Source organism: Artemia sp. Qi Xiang Cuo, chromosome 8, assembly GCF_049724085.1.
Source record: "Artemia sp. Qi Xiang Cuo chromosome 8, ASM4972408v1, whole genome shotgun sequence".
NCBI classification, from domain to species: Eukaryota; Metazoa; Arthropoda; class Branchiopoda; order Anostraca; family Artemiidae; genus Artemia; species Artemia sp. Qi Xiang Cuo.
In genome coordinates, this window is record NC_142801.1 from 77,562,261 (window position 1) to 77,581,823 (window position 19,563).

At 34.9% G+C, this 19,563-nt stretch overlaps 1 protein-coding gene across 1 annotated transcript in view; it reads right to left on the reverse strand.

Annotated features, from left to right (window-relative positions):
- Positions 1-12,680, reverse strand: part of LOC148949810 (cyclin N-terminal domain-containing protein 1-like) — a 44,387-nt gene extending 31,707 nt beyond the window's left edge. Inside the window, exon 1 of the mRNA XM_089093109.1 lies at positions 12,668-12,680. Coding sequence (XP_088949235.1) covers positions 12,668-12,680 — 13 coding nt within the window. The remainder of the gene's footprint in view (positions 1-12,667) is intronic.
- Between the last annotated feature and the right edge of the window lie 6,883 nt (positions 12,681-19,563).

The following is a 19,563-nucleotide window of genomic DNA, read 5'->3' on the forward strand; positions in this document are numbered from 1 at the left end:
ATTTGAATTTCCAATCGAACGAGTCCTTTTTGAATTTTCTACGACAACTCCTTCGATACAAATTGCACTGGTCTAAAGGAAACAAACAAAGAAACAAAAAATAAATAATACGTTGTGCCCACATCGTTCTTTACTTAGGCAGCGCTATTGTCCTGCCTGTGATTTGGAAGCCACAATCTATAGATTGATGATTATGATCCTAAAAAGGTGCCATTAGTACTAGCAGCACGCTGACTGTAATAAACTAGAAGATATTCTTTGGAATAAGGCAAGAATTATTCATAACCAGTAAATGGCTTCCTAGAATCTCATAGAGGTGAATGGACCTCCCACTAGATCCACAGACCTCGCAAAGCTATGAAGAAGAAGAAGTTCTACCTAGGCTTTTTTTTACATCTTCGCTTTGTGTACCACACTTGAATGAGTATGATGAGATTTTATGGGTCCTCGTTCGGCCCAAACGACTCCCAAGAAGTGTTGCTAATATAGCTGTTTCCGTTTTTACTCTTCACCGAGTCAACAAGCTTCTCAGAAAAAATATTTTATAAATAAGCTTTCTTTAAGCTTAGATTACGTGACAACAAAATACCCTAACGTTGGCATATGTTTAACTGGTGATAAAAATGATCTAAAACTAGATTTTTTTCTTAAATATAACGAAATAAAACAAGTAGTTTTGTTTCCCATGATAAAAGGAGGAACTTCACTTGATGTTTTATGTTCAAATGTTTCTGAATATTACCAGAACCCCCAAGAGCTGCTACCCCTAGGCGGAAGCTACCATTTTATGCTGCAGTGGAACCCCTGTCCTTCGTATAAAATCAAATACGTTATTGAAACTTTTTCATATAGACCTCTAAATGATAATGGTCTATTAAAGTTCGGTTCATGGATTTCAGAAGAGAACTTGTAAGAAGTATACTCCTCGGATTCTCCAGATGAAAAACCATCGATTCTTCAAATCAAAATCTGAACCAAGTATGAAGAATGTTTCCCCTAAAAAACCACCAAACCCTCCAACTCTGATAGATCGTACATAACTTACGAAATAAGTGTGTAATTTCACAAAAAATTGAACTACGAAAAAAACAAAAGAGAAAAAGAAGCAAACAAACTACGTAATAAGATTCGAAAAATGACAAGAGAGGCTGCCGCTTCATATTATAATTCAAAAGTTGAACACCTTCTCAAAAGCAAAACTTCATCATGATACAAGGAAATAAAAAAAACTTCCTGGCAAAGATGCTAATTGTTTAGATTTTTTTCTGGATCAAAATGATAAAGACACAGCTAAACAATTAAAGCAAAATTAAACATTTTGAAAAAATTATAAAGTCACTCCCTTTTTTGTCTGAACATATGGGAGATCTCCTGTCAACAACATCGATAGACGCGCTGGCGAAAATAAGTGAAAGGAAGTTCTTATTAAAATAAAGAAGCTGACACGAAAAGGTATAAACCCAATTGATGTTCCTCTGGAGTTACTTAAAGCTTTTCTAGATAAGATTGCTCACCCTTTGACTAATACTTTTAACTCGATTTCAACTAATCATGTATAACTGTCTATTCGGAAAACTGGGTACATTACTACTATTCCGAAAAAAGGACTTAATTTGGATTTTGATGGAGTAAGACCGATAACTTTAACACCCACTTTTCGCAAAATTTACTAAGCTTTTTAAGCAAAATGGTTAAAAATTCAAATTGAACCACTAATTGATCCAAAGCAATTTGGCAATATGTCAAAGACGTCCACGACACATTACCTGATTCGTCTGCTTGATTTTATTTTCAAACATGTGGATGAACCAGGTAGATGGCTTAACCTTATAACAGTCAATTTTAAAAAAGGTTTTGATTTAATACAGCATGATATGTTAATTCAAAAGCTACTTGTGGAATTTTCTGTAAATCCTAATTTAGTTTCTGTTATTCGAAGTTTTTTATCTAACCGATTTCAAAGAGTAAAGTATAAAAAAAAATTTTCATATCCTCAGCCGGTTTTTTGTGGAGTTCCTCAAGGGACTATTTTAGGTCCAATTTTATTCCTAGTCATTATCAACAGCATTGCCAGTGACATGGCAAGCATAATGAAGTACTTTGATGACTTAAGCACAGTATAAATATGTGACAAGGGTGACTTCAACAGTGCTACAGTAATCATCGAAAAAGTGAGACAGGAGTCGGCGTCTTCACTGATGACCGTGAATGAAAAAAAGAGTAACATTTTACCATTTTATTTTTTTAAGAATTTTAACCCTACTTTTAATCTCCCTGCCCCTGAACAACAAATTGTAAATAAAACTAAATTACTAGGAATAACCATTAATTCTGATCTAAAGTGGGAAGCGCTCACTACAGAGTTGGTGAAAAGAGGTAATGCTATCTTACAAATGTTACAATTAATGAAAAAATTTTGAGTTCCACCAACCCATCTTTTAAGAATTTACTGTACTTTTATTAGACCGCTTTTGGAGTATGCTGCCCCAGTGTGGCATTTCGGCTTAACTCTGGAACAATCTAACCGCATCGAAAGAATCCAGAAACGTGCTCTTGTTATAATTTCCCATGGACCAGAAATTCCGTATTCTGAACTATTAGTTAAATTTGAGTTGGTTTCGCTGGAGCAAAAGAGGCTGAAGCTGAGTATGGATTTCGGCAAAAAAAAGCCTAGATAATAATAACTACCTTGATATCCGCCCCTCAGATTTTAACCCTAAGCGACCAACAAAGGTTGTCCGGGATCAGTCCCGATGGTGACAAAAATAGAAGCAAAGGAATGGCGGTACAACGGAACGTTTGTTTCCAGTTTCGTGAACGAGTACAATGTTACCCTCTAAAAAGTGGCATCTTTATTCATGTTTATTTGTGTATTTTTATGTATTCATATGATGTATCTTTATGACACATTGACCTATGATATGTATTTATGACGCAAACTGTAATTTGGCAATTGCTATGAAAGTGTTTTTAGAATAAAATGATTTGATTGATTGATTGACAGCTATATCTAAATGAAACTTTCAAGGATCAGGGGGGGGGGTGAAGGACCTGAAATTTTGGCTTAAGCAGCAGGGCAGAGAAACAAGCACCTAACAAATATAAAATGCATTGATGGTTGAGAAGCAAGGTAAAAGGAGAGACACAATGTGTGGCTGGATGTCCAATACAGCATATCTGCACTATCCAGTGAACAACTTAGGTTATCAAGTTGAAACTATCAAGGATGGTTCGGGGGGGGGGGGGTTCATGTGTACCTTGAAACTTTACTTGGGAAAGCCCCTGTTAAACTTGGTACCAAGATTATCAAAACAACATATCTGCATTATCTCAGGAGCAGCCTAGAAAGCTTGAATTGACATTTTCAGGGGTTGTTGGAGGGCTAAGGGAACATCAAATTTTCAACTGAGAGGAGGGGCAGAGGCTAATCAAAAGAAGCTATGTATCCAGGTTATCAAAATAATATATCTGCAGCATCTTGGGAAGAACTTGTAGGGATTGGGCTGAAACTATTGGAGCATTGGGGGTTGGGGAAAGAAATACTTGTAAATGGGAAGGATGACTGAGATTTTCCAATCTTTTGGGAACGTGTTGGTTTTCCATTCAATAAATACCTGCAGCAGCTGGCTTGCAACCAAATTGAGGGGAGGCTTTGCAAATCTCAGGTAAAATGCTGTCTTCACCAGGAGACTTATGTCTTTTGAGGTTGCAGATGGCTTTGAGGGTTTTGTCAAGGTCTGGTGGAGATATATGTATGTCGTGACTCGTGAGACTCTTTCGAGACCAAGGGTGGTGTGTTTTCCAACTCAACTGGCGCAATCACATTGGGGTTTACATTGTCACTAAAATGCATTTTCCATTGTTTCACTTTTTGGCCACAGTCAGCAATGGTATTCTCTTGTTGATCTTTGATAGTGTTGGAGACACCCAACTTCTTTCTGGTAGCTTCATTAAGAATCTGATATGTGCGTTGTGAGCCATGGCTTTGGGCTGTGTTTTCTGGTTCACGAGCAACTTCCTCCCAGTGATGGGAGCAGTCATTTCTTACGTTTTGCTTAATGCACTTCCTCAATACAACTTTAGACTGTTCGTCAAGATGACTTGAGGCATGTCTTTCTTGAATCACTTCCAGTGTTTCTTTTAAAATCCAACTCTGTCTAGAGGGGCGGGGGTAGCAAAGTATATCAGCTGCAATTTCAGTGGTAGTGGTCTTAAACTGCAACCATATTTCTTCAGGGTCTTGAGCGTTGATGGGTAGGACACTGAACCTATTTTGGAGCTGAAAGCTAAACTCATGTTTACTTGATCAGAATCCAGTTTGGTGACGATCATCCTTTTTTTTGGTGTCACTTTCCTTTTTATACTAAGACAGAGAAGCGTCTTTTCTCCAACAAGGGTTGGTTGCTCCCTGCTCTGGATCCAGTACAGGCTCCCCTGTAGGCACAAGCATCTTGGACAGAGCTTTGCCCTCTTCTTCTGACAAGGATATAGTCTATCTCGGCTACAGTGACTTTATCATTAGAGCATCAGGGATATGTTGTGAACTTCTGTGTTGGAAATAAGAGTTTGCAACCACAAGTCTGTGGTCGCGAGCAAACTGGATGATGCGCTCGCCATTTTTGCATTGCTGTATGCATGTGTAGCATCCAATGATGTCATGTATTAATTGTTCAGTAGGTCCAACATGGCCATTCCTATCTCTTGCTACTATGAGGTAGTCTTGCATTGGGCATCTCTTCACTATTTGCTCTAGCTCCATGTAGAATAAGTCTTTCTGGGCTTCAACAGCCTCACAGGTTGGAGAATATACTGCAATGATACTTATATTGAACAGTCTGCACTTTAAGCAGATGAGAGCAATTCTTGGGCTAATAGGGTCCCACACAAGAAGCGCATGTTGGACTGTAGTAATCAGCATGAACCTCACTCTGTGAAGTCCAGAAGCTTACTGTACTCCAGAGTTCAAAACTTGGTATGATACTTCTCATCTGATTCTGCTATAGGTATCTCTTTGGGCAGGATACCTCTGATCCTTGTTTTAGAAAGGCAGATCCCATCTCCCTTATATTTGTACAATTCATAAGCTATGACTTGTCAGGTTGTCTTTTCTTTCATTGATCTTACATTCCAGCAGAATACTCCAAAAGCTTTTTTAATCTGACTGATGTGGGTTGTAATGGTTTGCTCATTTATCAGCCTTGCCACAATCCATAACAGTGAAGGCGCGTCACCTAAAGCTGGGGACGCCATAGTTGGGATGATTTGTTCATTTATTTGCCATGCCACCATCCTGATAAGTGAGGGCGTGCTGCTTAAAGCCAGGGACGCCAGTGTACATTACAAACTATTGACATAATTCATTCTTCATTTGAAAGTAACATGGTAATTTCTTTGACTGTGAGCTCCCCAGACTCATGACATCCTGTGTGTCTTAGCATTTGACTGTGCTAGGCATGTGGCTGATCAAAAGGTCCACTGGTCTACTGCTTTGAGGGGCACAACTTGGAATTCCTGTTAACGGTTAGGGATGGAAGAGCTTGACAAATAGCTGGGAGTGCCTCCCTGCCAGAACACAAAGAGCCTGTTTGGACCCCTTTGACCCCAACCTAGCCATCTCTGGATTCAGACTGTTCTGTCTATTTTTTTTTCCTTTATTGGCAACAGGGCACTGAAACATTATAGATAATTGTTTAAAGTCTTGATTAACAGCTGATTTTCATATCTATTTAGTTTTTGACACATTTTTTAAATTAGCATCATTGTCTAAAAACTATAAACAAATTAACAAGTTACCTTTCAAGGGCTCAAAATAGAATATGTTGCAGAAGCAGTTACTGAATTTAGAAATAGCATAAACAAGGTATAAAATGATGTATTTGCTTTCCTTCTAGCTAAATTATGTAAATATTTAGCCTTCTTTATCAGGCCAGAATTTACCAACTGGCCCACTAGGCCTGGTCCTAGGAATACCCGATGCCAGGGGCACAAATCAATGAGCAATATTTCTTTCTTAACAAAAACTGGACTGACGTGTTTTATTGTCAAAGTACCAGATGCACTCCACTGCTGTGCAAATCCACAGCTCAGAAATCACAAAGCATGTAAGTGAGCTATTTAGTTTCTATCATAACGATCTTGAGCCTATGATTGTAGATGAATGCTAACATTTGAAACCCTTCTTGGTACAAAATACTGAAGAAGGAAGGAAAACAAAGCATGACTCTAACTAATGTTAGCAAGGCTTTTTATCATCTTGATGCAGTTGATATCTATCTAAACATTGACTCACGAATGGTATTTCTTCACCTTTTGTTGGGTGAAGAACTACTTAAGATCTTCAAACAACCCTGATAGATTGACATCACTATCCCTGCTCCCAATTCAGGGAAGGCTGGTTCAAGAGATGCTGTACAATGACATCATAGACACCTTCATATGAAAAAAAGCAAGGAGGAAGGCTTTATCAATTCAATTTGAAGATAAAAAGTCCTACTTACAAAATAATGTACAATACATAGGGCAGGTTGGGGTTGAATTGGACAAAATTGGACAATCAAAAATGTCTCTTTTGTTTATGGAGGGAAAATCAAAATTTGATTTTCTCTAGATATCTCACAGATTAAGGAATTCTTGAAAATTTTTCCAGATTTTTTGTTCTTTGAATTTTCTCAAAATCTGCATTTATAATTTTGGTTAAAGTGTACAAACCAACCCCACCTAGTAGGGTTGGTTCGGACATCCTGGGGTTTAAACTGGACAAGCTAAAAAAAAGGCCAAAAATCAACCGGTTGTCCTGTAAAACAGTAAATTTGTCTATAAAATAGTTTTTTATACTTCAAATACAGCTGTACAAAATTATAAAAGTACAAGATTGCTTGATTAAGCCATATCGCATTGGTGAGAAATCAAATTCAAAGCAAAAGCTTTGAGGCAATCTGCTGGTTCCTCCACACGAAAAAGGTTTTGGCAGACTTTGGAGAATATCATTATCATTAACATTTGCAACATCTTTTGCCTCAGGGAAGACAAATCTTTTGCTTTTATTGCACATGAAACTAATCATAGCCTCACCTTATGCAATTTCCTGCACTAAGCCAACATAGCAGCAGGTTGACTTCTTTAGCTGGAACTTGACAAAGACATAATCTCCTGCTTACAAGGAAGATAGGCTGAACAGCACGTCATCATTGTTGTCTTTTTCATCAAGATGTAATGAATCAGATAAACCATCCAGCTTGAGATCTACCTCGGGCGTCTCCTTTGGATGTTTTTTTCTCCCTTTCCAAGCTTTCTTGCCTAAATTTCTTCCTTTTTGGGATTGTCAGTAAGTATTCTGGTTCTGCCTGTTTTGCAGTGCTTATGAGAACTTGCATGAACATTTACCATAAGCAGGAAAGGTCAAATCATTTCTGGAGTTATTCTTGCTAACTGACCTTGCAGGTTGGTAGTTGATGGCCTAGAAGAGGGACTAGCATCAGTTGATTATCCGGGAGAAGAAATATCATCATTGGCTTCAGACTGGCAAATTTTGTCAAGTTACAAGGCTGCTGCATTTGCATGATTTGAAATTACTTGATCTTGAATAAGTCAGTCCATCCCTTTCGACAGGAGGAAATCTACCTCACTGAACATATTTCTGTTGAAAAACCAGATTCCAGCCTTTCTGAAAGAGGAAGAGATATTGGACGGTGAAAACTTCTCTAGGTAAGGCGTAAAATAAAGCTCAGCCACCTAGTGAATAGATACCCTTTGTCCAGAAATTAACTGGAGCCAATGATGATTTTTAGCATAAGATCCTTCTTGAAAGTACCAAGAACACCAATATCTAATGGTTGGAGTTGGTGGGAAAGTTAGAAAAACAATACTGTTTTCCTTGCAAAAAGAAATACATCTTGGTTCAAAATGACTTTTGTGATTATCAAGCAAAAGGAGATGAAGATTGTCTTTTGAAGAGCAGCAATGCTTCCAAAAGTGTTGCAGAGCCAACAAAAAAAAAAGTCTCGTTGTTCACCCAACCCAACAGGTGTGCAAAGCCAAGGGAGCCAGAAGGACCACTTTGTACCATCTCTAGCTTGAATTTTTTTTCATTGGAAAATAAAACTGGTGGAACCTGTCCACTAATTGCATTGATGAAGCAAAACAATGTTGTATTTTCTCCCCACTCAGTAGAGAAGGCATGTTGTACTTGTTTAACTCCTGTTGGTGCCACAACTCTTGGAGGTTTCAACACCGCAGGAACGCCAGTCACATCAATATTCCACATGCACTCAGCTGCAAATTGACGCCTGCCATAGATATCAAGTAGATTATCAAAATACTTTGAAAAAACTACTTTGTTGAAGCCACTTGCCCTGGCTTGGCTAGTGGGCTCAGGTGTGCGAAGTGAGATATTGGAGTTTATTTTCAAGAAAACTGTAGCCTAAGCCAGTCTTTTTAGGCACTGTTTTGTTCTGTCCAAGATAGTGGGGTTTAAATTTCATTTGCAAAAACATATTGAAAGGCCAGATTTTTAACATCATTTAAGGCAAGACTGTGATTCATTCTTGATTTTACATGTCTCTTTCTTATTTGTTAGAATTAATTTAAAAACTTTTTCCACAAAATAAGTTTTTCAAAGAAAAATAAAGAACTCCATTAAACAAAAAATGAGCAAAAAATAAAATCAAATAATCTACCGAGCGTGAAACTACCACAAATAAGCATCGATAAATAAATGAAACCCAAGAGGCAAACTCAAAACGAGCAGAAATTAACATAATTTGGGTTCAAAACCCCTATGCCTTCCCAAAGCCAGAACAAAATTTGCACTTTACTGAAAAAATATAAATGTGTTAACTTTTATAACTTTAATAAATCAAACAATATTTACATTTTGGTGACTAAATATCAGTACATATATATCAAACTGACATTGCACATTCATTTGTATTTTTTCAGTAAAGTGCAAATTTTGTTATTTAGTGGAAAATTTTTTTTTAATTAATTTCTGTTTGTTGTATATTGACATAGTCTTTTCAGGGAAAAAGAAAATAATACTTTAAATCTTTTCTTTTTTTTAACACTTGATAGTTTGGCCTGCTATTTGTATGCTGGAGAAACATTTTCAGCAATTTTTAACAACATACACTATTTTAAAAATCTGGACACAAATAGTAGGCCTACTGTTTAATTTAGTTTCATACCTCCTCTAGTTGACCTGAAATGGAAAACTTGACACCATTTGCAAAAAAATCTGTTTACTTTCTTTGATAGCTTGGATACACTTATGCTATTTTGATTTGTTTAAATTTAAAGAGCATAAATGGGTGGTTTGGGGTGGGTGGGTGGTAGTGGAAGGGGGTTTAGTTGCCCTCAAATCACTTTCGACTATTAAAAAGGGCATCAGCCCTTTCTATTTTCAATCGAATGAGCCCTTTTCGAAGTTCCCACGACAACTCCTTCGATACGAAGTGCCCTGGTCTAAATAACAACAATAACAAAAAATAATACATTATACCCACTTTGATCTTTACTATAAAAATGTCAAGCTTCCAATCAATTTCGACTATTAAAAAGGGCAATAGGCCTTTCGATTTCCAATCGAATGAGCCCTTTTGGAAACGACAACACTTTCTATAAACACCTTATATGTCCCCAGGGCATAACTTAAAACCCTTGCCCTGAGGGTTGTGATGGAGTGTCCTCCTCTTTACTTATTCCCCGTTTCTTGTCTCGTTCTCGAGCTTCCCCATTCTTTACTTAGGCAGCGGAATCGTGCTGCCTATGATTTATACAACAACTTTCTATATAAACCTTATATGCCCTGAGGGCATAACTTATAATCCTTGCCCTGAGGGTTGTGGGAGAGTGTCCTCCTCAGAAATATATTTTCTATCTGGAAATCAACTATAATGAACAAAATGGCTATCCTAAAATTTTTATTGGATGTGTTTTGGGAAATGATGGGCGTGGGGGGGGGGGGGGAGCTGGTTTCCCTCCAATCACTTTCGACTATTACAAAGGGCACTAGCCACTCCAATTTCCAATCGAATGAGCCCTTTTCGAAGTTTCTACAACAACTCCTTTGATACAAAGTGCCCGGCTGAAGAAAAAAAAAACATTATGCCCACATCATTCTTTACTTATGCAGCACTAGCGCGCTGCCTATGAAAGACCTGCCAATTTCCCTCTATACAATTCTCAGCTTTTCTGATTGCTGCTTCAATATCCACTTCAGGCTTATCTGCATTACTCAAGATATAAGATAAAAAGCATTTACAATTTAAGATTCATGGTTGTAAGCAAAGAAATAAAAATTCATCTACTGTTGCACATATAGGGTTGAACCAGACACCATCCACTTCAACTCAAAAAAAAATTCCAGATCAACCCCCTCCCCTCTTCACAATCCAACAGAGAAATCCATTTGGACTAAGAGCATTAAAGAAAAGGTAGATACCACAACTTTTCATGGTTCTAAAATGACCAAACAATTTAGAGAAACAAGCAAAGAAATCCTGATATTATACTTAGGCCTAGCCTACAGCTTAGCAAAACAATGTGCAAGGTGCCAGACAAAAATTGACCTACCTAAAACATTTTTGTAGTATAACTTTTGAAAGGGCCAATATACCAAACTAGGAATTCCTCCTTGAGACATAAAGGTTAGATGACACTCTTACCAATAATTGTAGAATTTTTCACCAAATAGTGTCTGAGCAATTAAGGGTGTCTGGTTTAACCTGGTCTAGTTCAACCCTGAACTCCCCTACATGTATTTATATGTTGCTATCTACCAATGGATTAAAATTATTTCTAATATTTTGTTCAATTATTTAATTTACTTAATACCCCTAATGTAAAAATATTTGATTCTCAAGTTATTATCATAAGTGATGTCATTCTGTGATAAAATAAAGATTGTCATCATAAAGATTATTTTCTTAAGGAAAATTGACCCTCTCTCCTATGGTATGAATATGGAGTGGCAAAAACCCTGGGGCATCAAAGATTTAAGAAGCATTAAGATTTAAATCTGGCTCTGTAGCCCTAGTGTATAAACTGCTTGTATTTACTTTTTAATATCTGGTTTTGTCCACCATAACAGAAAAGAACTTCATTGCCACAGCCTTTTCAATAATATGGTGCCTTATCTTACTTTCAACTATGGAAATTAAGTCATTTTGGTGTTCTGGACTTAATTAATACCTGAGCCTACCTTCTTTTTAGCTTAAGTAATCAGGTTCTTTCTATTTGATATGCAATAATCAGTTAATTTTCTAAAATATTTTGTAATTTTCACTTTGCATCACTTTGACTATGTCCATTTTTGAAAAAAATGAGCATTTTTGTTTACACAACTTTTTTTCAGTTAAAATTAAGATAATATAAATATTGACTGGGCTCCTGATTTGACACATCTCCTGAAATCAGGGTTAAGACAGGACTAAGCAGATCACCACTTCTAAATGACACAAGTTGTGTTGAATAGGGGATATATTAGTACTTTTTTTGTCAGACCTAGGCCTATAGTATTGTGTTTGTTATTGTGAACTGTTTAAAGTGAGCAAAAGTAAATAAAATGGTATTGCTTTGCCACTAAATGATATTTTTTAGCTAGAAAATTGGTCAATATTTTGCTGTTCATATTATTGACTTATGAATAAACGAAATATACCACTTGATGCCTTTATTTATCCTTTTTACGAATATAATAGTCACTTCTCTTGCAAATTCAAATTTACACCCTTTTTGAACTCTTGAAAATGACCAACAAATTATTAGTTTTTGTGGTATAAAAAAGGCTTAAACCATGGATTTCAAACTTAAAATCTGATTATAAATCCATTTTTTAAAGTTATATAATCCAATAGCATTGATTTATCATAATTAAGTTGAATAAAATATTCACATAATTTATCCATTTTTCTGTCTGCCATGTTTCTGCTTGCTGGCTTTGAAATTTTTTGACATATAGGTGAAATGGCAGTTTTTAAGCAGCCTAACAGAATAAGATGAAAACATGGTGGATTTGTTTTGATTTTTTTTAATCAACTTCATCTTGAAAAATCAATGTTTGTGAATTAGGCAACTTTTGCACAATGGATTTAAAATGAAACAGTAAGTTTGAAAGAAATGTTAAAACTAATTTTTATATCCAAAAAATATAGAATGAAATTATTATTTTCAAGGGATCAAGGCTTCAAATTAAATTTGTTAGAAAAGTGATTATTATATTCAGAAAGAGCATAAAAAATGGCATTTAGTGGTATGTTCAATTTATTTGTAGGTCAATAATATGAATAATGAAATATTTACCAGAAAACTAATAAAAATTTGACACTTGTCTTTGATAAACTATGACCATTTAGCCTATTTAGTACCTGTCCTAGCCTATTTTAAAATAATTAGAAAAGCTTTGTTTATGAAAATTTTTAGGATCTACCTAAATATGAAGGGCTGAAAATCTTTGAAGGTTAAATTTCCTTTGCTCAGCCATATTTCTTTCAAAATGTTGAAGAAAAGTTTCTTTTAAAAACCATTGTTTATTCTATGCCTAGCCTAAGGTACAAAATCAAATTTAGTATGACTGATACAAAGAAAAACTAAGGCAACCACTAAAATATTGGATAATATTAAAAAGCTAATTAATCATATAAAGGCGGATAGGACCAAAATGTATTCTGACTTCTAAAACTCATTTTTCTAATTTGAAAATATCGCCTCTATGTTGCCTGATATAAATGAGCACTACGTAAATCCTTTCTGTGGAAAAAATTCTTGGGCACTATAGAATTAGGGTTGCCATCATCAGTAGGATTTTACTAGATCTTGTAAAAAAAAATCTAGTAATTTTAGAGGGTATACTAAATTTCCCGGAATCTGGTATAAACTAGTAAAAAGTCATGGTTTATAGTAAACAAAACTTTTTTTTATTTTCCATGAATTCAGGGAAAAAAATTATCGTAAAGATATGACAATTTACAATTTTTGCTTGTCTGTTTAACAATTTACAATTTTGCTTGTCTGTCTCAGAGACAAACAAGCAGTCACCTATTTTCATTAACAGACACTTCACTTCCGGTGTCTAAAGGTCAACAAAATCAGCTTTCTGTGTATCAAATCTTACCAACTAAAAATGAACCTATAATGACACTTGGATTTGTGATGATTGGGAATCTATTGGAATCTAAACAAAAGCCAACCACTCAATGTGAATAGGTGAATCTCCTCAGTTTGAAAATTTTTATTGAGTAAAAAGGAGCCTGCTGAGAGAAATTAAAAGTAAGTAGAAATGTAACATTATATATATATATATATATATATATATATATATATATATATATATATATATACATATATATATATATATATATATATATATATATATATATATATATATATATATATATATATATATATATATATATATATATATATATATATATATATATATATATATATATATATATATATATATATATATATATATATATATATATATATATATATATATATATATATATATATATATATATATATATATATATATATATATATATATATATATATATATATATATATATATATATATATATATATATATATATATATATATATATATATATATATATATATATATATATATATATATATATATATATATATATATATATATATATATATATATATATATATATATATATATATATATATATATATATATATATATATATATATATATACATATATCCAAAGAAAGAATTATTGAACTTGTAGGGTTTCCGGAATTTTCAATCATACTATGAAAACGAAAGAAAAAGGAAAAGAGGAAAAAAAAGAAGAAAACAGGAAAAAAGATTGTGAAAATCGTGTTGATCATCCTCCTATAGTAAAAATCGATGCTTGATGGTGCGCGTGCGCGCAAAAAATTTTTTTGAGCATTTAGTAAAAGCAACACAATAGCAACCTTATAAGAAAATCGAAATATTGTTTCTTGTGATTATTATCTCTTCTAATCAGCAGTTGTACCAAACCAATTCTGCTCAAGTCATCCTCAGGGCTATACTGTGGTGTTTATCCTCCCCATAATATAGTGCAGACGGTTTGATATCATCTATTTTCCCTTCTTGTTTTTAGTTTTATTTTTGTGGTTTAAAGCTTTTTTCAATAGGCAATGATTAGAAGTCCTCCAAAAAAAAAAGTCCCCCCAGATCCCAAACCGAATTCCAGTGAAAGTGTCATAGTGAAAGATACCCATCCTGGCTGGTCAAGCACCCTATCTCAAAGTTCTAATGATAGCTCCAATTCGGAGAATAGGACAATGATAAGTGTAGGGGCTAATGTAACCATAAAAGATGATAATGGGTTTCAAGAGGTCCTCTCTAGAAGTTCTAAAAAAAGGAAAAAAATCTCCCCAATTAAAAGCATTTCCCCTCTCCCTGCCCAATATTCTCCCTCCAAAAACTTAGGAATTTACCTTAAAATTACTCCCACTACCCCCTTTCAAATAAAAATGATCACTGCAATAAGAGTTGCAATTTTTAAATTGCTAAAATCAATGTTCTCTCTTAACATTAACCGTGATGGATCTCTGCTAATAGCTGTAGAAGATCAGAAATCAGCAGATACAATAATTAACCTTAAATCCCTTCTGAATATCCCAATTATTGCATCTAATTGGAACCCAAAGCAATCACCAACAAAAATAGTAATTTATAATGTTCCCAAAGAGATATCTACTCAGGAGTTAAAAGAAGGCCTCTCAGATAGGGCTGGAAACACAATCCCAGTTGAGGATGTTACCCAACTTGGAAAACCTAACTAATGGCATAAAAACTAGTAGATCCTTCTTATTCACACTAAAGGATAAAATTGATATCCCAGAAAAATTATTCCTATTTGGGCAAATCAAACCACACAAGGAATACAAACCTAAGCCTATTCAGTGTCAGAAGTGTTTCAAACTGGGACACACGACATACAAATGCAATGAAATTCTCCAAGAGTGTAGTAATTGTAAATTTTTCCTTCCTAAAGAGCTGACAACTTGCAACAACACTCGGCCTACATGCATCAATTGCAAAGGCCCACATGAATCTACAAATAAACCATTATGCCCTTCATACAAGAAAAGAGCTCTAACACTCCAAAAATCAACAGAAAAGGCCATCCCACACCCCTTTGCAGCAATGGAAGCAAATGCTGCCCAACAATACCAAATAAAGCCTGTAATGAAACCAACCAAAACCCCCCAGTCAAATGCCCCAAATGCATCAAGCACCCCATATAAAACACCATCTTCTAATCCCCCTAGCTCAAATCCCTATCAGAAGGAATCACCTAGCCGACAAGCCTCCTTGTCCAGTGAGATGAGGCCAGCCTGGCCCTCCCTCCTAAGAAGAAACAAACCAGAAACACTACCATGAATCAATCCCTTAACCAACAAACAGGATGCACTACCAAAAATACAATCCCCAAATATATGCTTATTCATTCTAAACTGTAATGCAGTTCAGGCCATGAACATACATCAACTACAGAAAACAAAAATTATTGCAGAATTGGCAAAAATCTACATCCCAGATGATATGCTCATTCAAGCAAAAAAAGATCTTCCTTTACTTTTAACAAAGCTGAACATTGATACACAGTCATATGAAGAATAAATCAACAACACAACATTTATCAATACTCCAATGGAATGTAAGATCACTCACAGAAAATAAGCTAAATGAACTAATATCATGTATGAATAATAATTCCATTAATATTGCTTGCCTCCAGGAAACTCATTTAACCCAAAATCAACAAATTAAGTCTCTGGGATATACTATCCTGAGAAAGGATAGATCTTCAGAGAGAAAAAGAGGTGGTGTAGCTTTATTAGTTAATAATAATATAAAATTTTGTGGCATCAATTTTCCAGATTTTGAAAATGATGTTGATGTAATTGGTATAAGTGTTTGGCTGAATAATTTAAAAACCTACATAATAAGCTTTTATAACCCTAATGGCCAAACTACAGATGCCAAGGATTTCTGTAATTATATAAATAATTCTAATATGTTAAAAAATATCATTATTTGTGGTGATTTCAATGCCCACAGCCTTTTGTGGGGGAATAAACCAACAAATAAAGCTGGTAAATTTATTGAGCATATGACTTCAAATAAAAATGAATTAGCTGTTGCTACCCCTCCAAACCTGAATACATATTTCAACCCCAAAAGTGGTAAATTCTCCACAATTGACCTACAAATTGTGTCTTTAAATTTTTGAACAAAATTTACATAAATAAAATTGATAGTCTATGTACAGACCACTTTGCTATAGTTTGCTCCCTAAATGAACCTGCTGAAACTTTATCTCATACCTCCAAATATATCAACACTAAAGCAAATTGGTCTATTTTTCAAAATAAGCTAAATGATGAAATTACAAGTTTCACCCAAAGTTCATGCATTTCTAACACAACAGTTGACACACATGCTGAAGCGTTGACATCTTTACTATTAAATACAGCTAATCATGCTATCCCCAGGACAACACCTAAGAAAACATTTCCTAAACAAATTCCTAAAGCATGGTGGACAAATGAGTGCCTAAATAAATGGAGGATAAAAAAGGCAGCTAGGACAGAATTCATAAAGAAACCAACACCTACTACATATTTAAAAAAATTACAAGCAGAATCTAATCTAAAAAGGACTATAATAGATGCTAAATATAAATACTGGAAAAATTTTGCAAATAATCTCTCCAGAGAAACGCATGAGCCAATTATACATAAGGTCATAAGCCACATATGTGGGAAAAAGACTTCTCCCAACCCACTCCTGTATGAGCTTATACATAATAATACCCATTATGACAATGATAATGAAAAGGCTAACCTATTTGTAACTCTTTTTGTTAATAAGCTAACATCAAATAATCAAAGCAAACTGTCCACAATTCCTATGAACCCTAGTTACCAACCACGCCCAGGATCCGAGTACATAACTAATCCATTTTCAATCCAGGAATTGAATAATGCAATACATCATATTAGGTCCAAAACTAGCAGCAGCTGTGACAATATACACCCTACATGGATAAAGAATCTCATACCATCATACAAACAAGAACTGCTAAATTGTTATAATCACACTTGGGCATCTTCTAGGTTCCCCAATATATAGAAATGTTCATCCCTCCTACCAATCCTAAAGAAAAATAAACCAAAAGATAACCCTGAGTCTTATAGGCCCATAATGATTACGCCTGTGATGGGGAAAATAATAGAGAAAATGATTTATCACAGACTCCTCTGGTTTGTTGAGAAAAATAAAATGATCCCACACACTCAAACTGGATTCAGGAAATACCACTCCTCAACAGATGCTTTCATTTTGCAAACAAATGCAATAAATGAATCTTTCTAAAAAAATAATATCCTAGTGGCAGCTTTCCTCGATTTTGAAGGAGCATATGACAATGTGAACCACCAAATCCTTTTAAATAAACTTGCAAACCTTGGAGTACCTCCTAAGCTAGTATCCTTTATTAAGTCCTTCATAGAAGTGTGAGGTTTCATTGTTTGTGTTGGTTCAGCCTCTTCACCCCAAAAGACAATATCCAAAGGCCTACCTCAGGGAGCAGTCCTCAGTTGCCTCCTATTTGCCCTATATCTCTGGGACATGAACCTACCCCACACGAATCTACAATATGCTGATGATCTGGTGCTATGGTCATCTGGCAACACCTTTCAGATAGCACAGTCAAATCTGCAAAAGTCACTTTTCCAGTTTGAAAAATTCTCTCAACATTCAGATTTACCCATTGCACCCACTAAGTCAAAAATAATCCAATTTCACCGGAAGCGAAACCATGTTAATGCAAAACTAACTCTAAATAAAACAACTATTCCAGAAGATAATCATATTAATTACCTAGGTCTCATGCTTGACCAAAAACTTAATTTCCACCTCCACATTTTAAACACAATAAAAAAATGTTATAGAAAAGCAAATATACTAAAAAGACTTCTTTCCACACCCAGGGGTTGTAAGGAGAACACCTTACTCCAGTTTTATAAATCACATATAAGACCCCATATTGACTATGGGCTCATCGTCTATGGTGCATGTGCAAAGACCCAGATGCAAAAAATCGAAACAACACAAAATGATATAATACGTCTCATATTTGGTCTTGGGAAACCCACAAGCACCAAGTTTCTGCTTATGGAGAGTGGATTAACAACAATAAGGGAGAGACGTAGCTTTCTCTTGATAAAACATCTTACAAAAATTGAATTAAATAGCTCACACACATTACATAATTGGTTAAGAAATACAGCCATGTATAGAGGTATTGCAAATGAGTATGCCAATATTCAAAAGAAGTTCCCTGTAACAGCAAAGTCTATTACACCTACTTTCCCCCAATCCCCTCCATGGAATTGGTCATTTCCCATAATAAATACTGAATTTTCAAAATGGAATAAAGATTTAACCCCCATTGCTTTTGTCCAGAAAAAATTTGCAGAACTTAATACAATTACCTATAAAAATCATTTCCAAATATTTGTTGATGGGTCAAAGATGAATGAGAAGGTTGCAAGTGGTGTTTTCCTTCCTCACATGAAAATTGCAATGGGTGAGAGATTATTTAATAATTTATCTATAATGTCTGCTGAGTTAAATGCCATAATCATGGCATTAGAACACCTTAACCAAAACCAATCTTTGATTGAAAATTCGAATAATATAATCATCTATTCCGACTCTTTATCAAGCCTTGAGTTGCTGGCCTCAGCTCCTCAATATAAGTTGGACATTGACACTTATCATTGTCACAGTATTATTGATAATCTTGCTTCAAGTGGCATAAAAACTTACTTTCAGTACATTCCTAGCCATCCTGGCATAAGTGGTAATCATCAGGTTGATGAAATAGCAAAAAATGCTATAAATATTGACCAGCCAAGTGGGAGACCAATCCCAATTAGAGATATTTACCGATGGAGGCTATCAGATATTAATTTTAATAAGATTAATCCTATTCTTTACCCCTTTCCCAAGAAGTATCTTTCTAAAATTTATCATAGAATTCGTTCTGGAATAAATGGACTAAATTTCCTTGCATTCTCATATAAGCTTTCTAATTCAAGTGGTTCAATTTCCCTGTCCCCTCTTTGCAGGCATTGTAATATGAATAATGAAACAATTGACCATTGCCTATTTGAATGTAATATGCTGACGTCAGCACAACATACCTTGCTTTGTAAACTGTTAAAATACTTTAAACACCACAAAATCCCACTATCAGCCAAGAGCCTAGCCAACTATACCTGCACACAGAGCATAGAAATCGACATCTATCATCTTATATTTGAACTCCTAGAGTCGAAAGATCTGCTGATAGATATCTGAATATATATAATAAATATGAGGCAATCAAGCCAGTAGCTCTGTAGCCCACAGAGTGAAGCAAAAGGAAAAGGGCTAAATAGTTTTACTGAAAAGCCCGCTTGCTGTTAAATAGAAGAAGAAGAAAAGCAGTTGCGATCTAGTAAATTTTTCCTCTCCGATTTAGTAA